This window comes from Hylobates moloch, unplaced genomic scaffold (assembly GCF_009828535.3).
Source record: "Hylobates moloch isolate HMO894 unplaced genomic scaffold, HMol_V3 SCAFFOLD_7, whole genome shotgun sequence".
Classification (NCBI taxonomy): Eukaryota; Metazoa; Chordata; class Mammalia; order Primates; family Hylobatidae; genus Hylobates; species Hylobates moloch.
In genome coordinates this window covers 110,586,659-110,593,585 of record NW_026652282.1, presented here as the reverse complement: position 1 = coordinate 110,593,585, position 6,927 = coordinate 110,586,659, and the positions used below count along the sequence as shown (strand labels likewise).

The 6,927-nt window shown below is 46.4% G+C and overlaps 2 protein-coding genes across 2 annotated transcripts in view; both read left to right on the top strand.

Moving 5' to 3' along the window:
• Positions 1-6,927, top strand: part of LOC116811188 (ETS-related transcription factor Elf-4-like) — a 51,026-nt gene that overhangs the window by 26,344 nt on the left and 17,755 nt on the right.
• Positions 399-6,226, top strand: RAB33A (RAB33A, member RAS oncogene family). Its single transcript, XM_032757602.2, has 2 exons — positions 399-1,210; positions 5,690-6,226. Exon 2 carries the CDS (start codon positions 5,735-5,737, stop codon positions 6,143-6,145), a length of 411 nt encoding a protein of 136 aa, XP_032613493.1. The 5' UTR covers positions 399-1,210; positions 5,690-5,734; the 3' UTR covers positions 6,146-6,226.

Genomic DNA, 6,927 nt, shown 5'->3' with positions numbered 1-6,927 from the left:
GTAGAGACAGGGTTTCACCACGTTAGCCAGGATGGTCTCGATCTCCTGACCTTGCGATCCACCTGCCTCGGCCTCCCAAAGTGCTGGGATTACAGGCGTGAGCCACCGTGCCCGGCGATTTTTTTTTTTTTTAATGAGATCATTTCATGTGTTTAGGGAGCCTGCCTGCTGTGATCTTCCTTTCTGATGGTTCTGAGGCCACACCACTGGTTCTTCTATTTTCTGCTGCGAGCAGCCTGCTTCCTGGCTCCCCTCTCACGACAGACACGTCTGCAAAGAACTCAGGGTGGGGTTTACAAAGAGCTAGAAGGGGGCAGTGCCTGCAGTTTAAATTCGGAGCCTCCAAATAAAAGCTTCAAGGCTCCCAATAGCGTTGGAAAGACAGAGGAGGTCTCCAGCAGAGAGGGCCCTCCTGGCAGTTCCGGCAACTTGGGCGGCATACGCAATTATGAAGCCAAAGAAAAGCCAAATGGCCAACCTCACTCAGCCTCAAACACCTCACACACTCCCACCCGTGTTCCTGCTAGTGGCAGGTATTTTTAGAGTCCTGAGCTCATGGTGTTAAAGCATCTGCCACATGCCTGAGGGCTGGTAGGGATTCAGCCTTCTTCAGAGGCAAAAGGCAAGAGTGAAGACTCCTGGGGGGTGGGGTGGCGAGTGGGGATCAGGAGCCAAGTGCTAATGACATTCCTGGGCTATGCCTGCTGTCTTCCTACTGACCTCCATTCCTCCTGTGGTCTGCTCTCCCTTTCTTCCTGTTCAGAACGCCACGGAGAGATGGAAGAAATGAAAATCTTTTCTGTCTCTTGCTTGCAGAAGCAAATCAGTCTTTGAGGACTTATGTTTTTTCTGTGTGATCACAGTCAGACGTTCCCTCTGAAATCGCCTTGGCAGATATCTAGGATGCCAGACTGCTTGTAGTTTTAGTGGTTCAGGCCATCACTGCCTTCTGATAATGTGGCTGCTGCTGATAATGATGATGATGACAACCTCAATGACGAGTGTGGTCTGATGCAGAAAAAGACTGCTTACAGTCTTGCTGGAGAGATGCCAAGAGCACTGACGAGACAATTAGAAAACATAAATCTATTCAAAATGGTATGATGCAGACTCAAAGTGCAACAGAGATTCCTAAGAAAAGACAATTGAAGGGAAGTTGGCGAAGGTTTGAGGAAGAAGCCAGAGGCATGAGCTTAACCTTGAAGAATGGGTGAGTTTTGGATAGGGCAATGAGGGGGCAGCTGATTCTGTAGGGGAGGAGTGGACTAACATGACCCAAAGTACAGAGGAGGGAATCAACCAGGTGTAGCTGAGTAGTTTGAAACCAGATTGGGAAGGGTCAAATTATGGCAGACAGAATTCCACATGTGGAATCCATGTGATGCCACATGCAGTAGAGGGCTACAGTAGTTTCCTGAAGAGGTGAATGGCATGCTGATACAAGCAGGGATTGAGTAAAGCTAGTCAGAAAGCCAGTATTCAGAGATCGGGCACTGGGGCTCACGTCTGTAATCCCAGCACTTTCAGGGGCTGAGGCAGGTGGATCGGCAGTGATTAGGCCTCCCAACGTGCTGGGATTACAGGAGTGAGCCACTATACTCAGACTCCAATTTATTTTTATTTATTTATTTTTTATTTTGAGACGGAGTTTAGCTCTGTTGCCCAGGCTGGAGTGCTGTGGCACCATCTCGGCTCACTGCAAGCTCCGCCTCCCAGGCTCACGCCATTCTCCGGCCTCAGCCTCCCGAGTAGCTGGGACTACAGGCGCCTGCCACCACGCCCGGCTAATTTTTTTTGTATTTTTTGGTAGAGATGGGGTTTCACTGTGTTAGCCAGGATGGTCTTGATCTCCTGATCTCGTGATCTGCCCACCTCGGCCTCCCAAAGTGCTGGGATTACAGGCATGAGCCACCGCGCCCGGCCTTCAATTTATTTTTAAGTTCACTTTTTTGTTACCTAAGGTCAGGAGTTCGAGACCTGCCTGACCAACATGGCAAAACCCCGTCTCTATTAAAAATACAAAAATTAGCCAGGCACAGTGGCACACGCCTGTTATCCCAGCTACTTGGGAGGCTGAGGCAGGAGAATTGCTTGAACCTGGGAGGTGGAGGTTGCAGTGAGCCGAGATTGCGCCACTGCACTCCAGCCTGAGCAACAGAGCAACAGTCCATCTCAAAAAAAAAAAAAAAAAAAGCAAGCAAGTGAGCAGTGTTCAGGAGACCCTGCAATGGAAACATCCACAATCCAAAATACTTTGCTCTAGTCCAGGAGTGAGGAGAGGAGAGGCTGGCCGAGGGCCGAGGGACACAGAAATCAGAATAGAAGAAGGGTTCAATCTGAAGGTCTTGCCAGAGGAACTTGGAAGTCGTGTCAATAGAGGGAGATGACGGGGAGCCTGGACAATGAAAACTGATATTCGGAATGATGACTCCAGGGCCCTGTAAAATCTTCACTCAGCCAACAGATTCAATTATATTTACTAGATTATACTTACTGACTGCTAACTCCAAATAAAGGCTATACTTCGCTTTAAGAGCCATAGCAGTCAATTAGTGGCCATAATCAAATTTTCTTCGATAACTGAGAATTGTATAGGGCCTTGGGACCATCATTCTGAGCATGGATCTCCCTTGTCCAAGACGTTGGATATATAAAGGGAAATAGATTGGGCTGAATGTATATCTCCTGGGAGTTATGTCTTTGCATATGTTACAGATAGCAGCTTTTTTCTTCATAATTTGGCCTTTATCCCAAAAGCTGAGATACAGAAGAAAAATCCAGTGAATTAAGTTACCTTTTACATAACCAAAAAGTGAACTTAAAAATAAATTGGAGGCTGGGCATGGTGGCTCATGCCTGTAATCCCAGCACTTCGGGAGGCTCGATCACTTGAGGTCAGGAATTCAAGACTAGCCTGGCCAACATGGTGAAACCCCATCTCTACTAAAAATACAAAAATTAGCCGGGCATGGTGGCACATGACTGTAATCCCAGCTCCTCAGGAGGCTGAAGTGGTAGAATCTCTTGAACCTGGGATGTGGAGGTTGCAGTGAGCTGAGATCGCACCACTGCACTCCAGCCTGGGCGACAGAACAAGACTCTCATCTCAAAATAATAAATAAATAAATAAATAGGGCTTGAAGGTGAGATTTTAATACTAACTTTGTTTTCTTTAAAAAGTAATGCAGGCTAGTGGCTCATGCCTGTAATCCCAGCACATTTTGAGGCCGAGGCAGGAGGATTGCTTGAGGCCAAGAGTTCGAGACTAGCCTGGCCTACATAACAAGATCCTGTCTCTACAAAAAAAAAGGAAGATTATATATATATATATATATATGGTTTTAAATAAAAAGTAATGCAATGCCAGGTGTAGTGGCTCATGCCTGTAATCCCTTTGCTCCCAAAGCACTTTGGGAGGCCGAGGCGGGTGGATCGCCTGAGTTCAGGAGTTCAAGACCAGCCTGGCCAACATGGTGAAACCCCGTCTCTACTAAAAATACAAAAATTAGCTGGGTGTGGTGGCAGGCGCCTGTAATCTCAGCTACTTGGGAAGCTGAGGCAGGAGAATTGCTTGAACTCGGGAGGTGGAGGTTGCAGTGAGCTGAGATCAAGCCATTGCACTCCAGCCTGGGTGACAAGAGTGAAACTCCATCTCAAAAACAAAAAACAAAAAACAAATAAACCCTGAAGTAATGCACACTTGTAGAAGAAAATATGGAAAAATATTTAAAAAGAAGAAAATAAATATCACTATAGTCTCATTGCTGATAAATAACCATTAATGTTCTGATGTGTACACTTCCAGTCTGTGCTTTGCATATGTTTATGTTTAACGTTTTTTTTAAAATTTGGGACCATAGCATATGAAAACATTTGAGGCTGGGCGTGGTGGCTCATGCCTGTAATCCCAGCTCTTTGGGAAGCCGAGGCAGGCGGATCACCCGAGGTCGGGAGTTCAAGACCAGCCTGACCAACATGGAGAAACCCCGTCTCTGCTAAAAATACAAAATTAGCCGGGCGTGGTGGCGCATGCCTGTAATCCCAGCTACTCAGGAGTCTGAGGCGGGAGAATTACTTGAACCCAGGTGGCAGAGGTTGCAGTGGGCCGAGATCGCGCCATTTCACTCTAGCCTGGGCAACAGGAACGAAATTCCGTTTCAAAAAAAAAAGAAAGAAGAAAAAAGAAAAATTCTGTATTCTGCATTTTCACTTACTTGTATTTTGTGAGCATTTCTCTTACAATTTAGTCTTTGAAAACATTATTTTCAATGGCTGCATAATATCCCACTGTACAGATATATTTTCATTTTTATTTATTCTTTTTGAGACGGAGTCTCACTGTGTCGCCCAGGCTGAAGTGCAGTGGCCCGATCTCGGCTTACTGCAACCACCGCCTCCTGGGTTCAAGCGATTCTCGTGTCTCAGCCTCCCGAGTAGTTGGGACTATAGGTATGCACCCCAGGCCTGGCTAATTTTTTTTTGTATTTCTAGTAGAGATGGGATTTCACCATGTTGGCCAGGCTGGTCTCGAACTCCTGATCTCAGATGATCCACCCTTCTCAGCCTCCCAAAGTGCTGGGATTACAGGCATGAGCCACTGTACCTGACCCCACTGTATAGACATGAACTTTACCTATTCTTTTTCTGGTGATCATTTAGGTTTTTCCTGTTTTAAAAAAATTCTTGGTGGCTCAAGCCTGTAATCCCAGCACTTCGGGAGGCCGAGGCGGGCGGATCATGAGGTCAGGAGATCGAGACCATCCTGGCTAACACAGTGAAACCCCATCTCTACTAAAAATACAAAAAATTAGCCGGGCATGGTGGCGGGCGCCTGTAGTCCCAGCTACTTTGGAGGCTGAGGCAGGAGAATGGCGTGAACCCGGGAGGCGGAGCTTGCAGTGAGCCGAGATCGCGCTACTGCACCCCAGCCTGGGTGACAGAGCGAGACTCTGTCTCAAAAAAAAAAAAAAATTCTAAATAACACTGTAAGATATTAGCACAAAATTTTGACCACATCCCTATTTCTTTTGTATAGATTTCTGGAAGTGAGATTTCAGGTCCTAAGAGTTATGAACATTTTTGAGGTTCTTGATAATATTGCCAAATTGCTCTCCAGAAAAGTTGACCAATTTACATCCAGTTTTTCAACTAAAAATCTTAAGTTTTTTTCAACTCAAGATTTTCAGTTAACAATCTTAAAAACTTGACAAATCCTGAAACTTCTCTTTATGCTTTGATAAGTCCATTCTGCTCATCTGTCAAAAAACCACTTCCTGTGTCACGGCTTGTCACTTATTTTTTTTTTTTTTTTGAAATGGAGTTTCGCTCTTTTTGCCCAGGCTGGAGTGCAATGGCGCTATCTCGGCTCACTGCAACCTCCGACTCCCTGGTTCAAGCAATTCTCCTGCCTCAACCTCCCCCGTAGCTGGGATTACAGGCATGCGCCACCATGCCTGGCTAATTTTGTATTTTTAGTAGAGTTGAGGTTTCTCCATGTTGGTCAGGCTGGTCTCAAATTCCTGACCTCAGGTGATCTGCCCACCTCAGCTTCCCAAAGTGCTGGGATTATAGGCGTGAGCCACCGCACCTGTCCTGTCACTTCATTTTTATAGTGCTACAGAACCATGTTTTCTCCTCTCTGTTCATGTTCCCTTTTCTGACTCCACCTTTGGGTTTTTGTATCTTCCAGGTTCAGGTGTGGGACACAGCAGGTCAGGAACGTTTCCGCAAAAGCATGGTTGAGCATTACTACCGCAATGTACATGCCGTGGTCTTTGTCTATGACGTCACCAAGATGACATCTTTCACCAACCTCAAAATGTGGATCCAAGAATGTAATGGGCATGCTGTGCCCCCACTAGTCCCCAAAGTGCTTGTGGGCAACAAGTGTGACTTGAGGGAACAGATCCAGGTGCCCTCCAACTTAGCCCTGAAATTTGCGGATGCCCACAACATGCTCTTGTTTGAGACATCGGCCAAGGACCCCAAAGAGAGCCAGAACGTGGAGTCGATTTTCATGTGCCTGGCTTGCCGATTGAAGGCCCAGAAATCCCTGCTGTATCGTGATGCTGAGAGGCAGCAGGGGAAGGTGCAGAAACTGGAGTTCCCACAGGAAGCTAACAGCAAAGCTTCCTGTCCTTGTTGAAACCAAATGGTGTAAATACAAGATAAATTATCACTGGAGTTTTTTCTTTCCCTTTTTTCTGTGCCTGCATAATGCTGACACCTGCTTGTTTCCATACAAATTGATATCAAAATAAAATTTGTATAGATTATCACATGGCTTTTTGTCTTGCTTTCCTCCAAGACATTCCTGATTGTGATGAGTAGAAGAGGCAGTTTGCCCTACTAGAGTGATATTCCCCATGCCGGTGGCACACTCCCTACCAGCTTTCTAGGCTCTCTGAAATTCTCATCGTTTGAGTCACTTCTTCAGGAGTAATTCATTCTCTCACTCAGTGTAATCAGTGGGCAGAAACACCTGGTGGGGTTGGGACACAGGCCAGATATGCTTTTCTAGAGAGCAAGTGCAGGTGGAGTGACACAGAAGTCTTGAAAGGAGATGTGGACTCATCAGTATTTCCTAGGTTCCCTAGATATGTGCCTTGAATGTCCAGATAGACTACTCTCTCCCTATTTTCCAGTTTAAAAGTAAAAAGTATGGCCAGATGCAGTGGCTCACGCCTGTAATACCAAGACTTTTGGAAGCCGAGGCGGGCAAATCACTTGAAGTCAGGAGTTAGAGACTAGCCTGGCCAACATGGCGAAAACCTGTCTCTACTAATAATGCAAAAATTAGCCAGGCATGGTGGCACATGCCTGTAATCCCAGCTACTTGAGGGCTGAGGCAGGAGAATCACTTGAACCTGGGAGGCGGAGGTTGCAGTGAGCCAAGATTGTGCCACTGTGCTCCAGCCTGGGTGACAG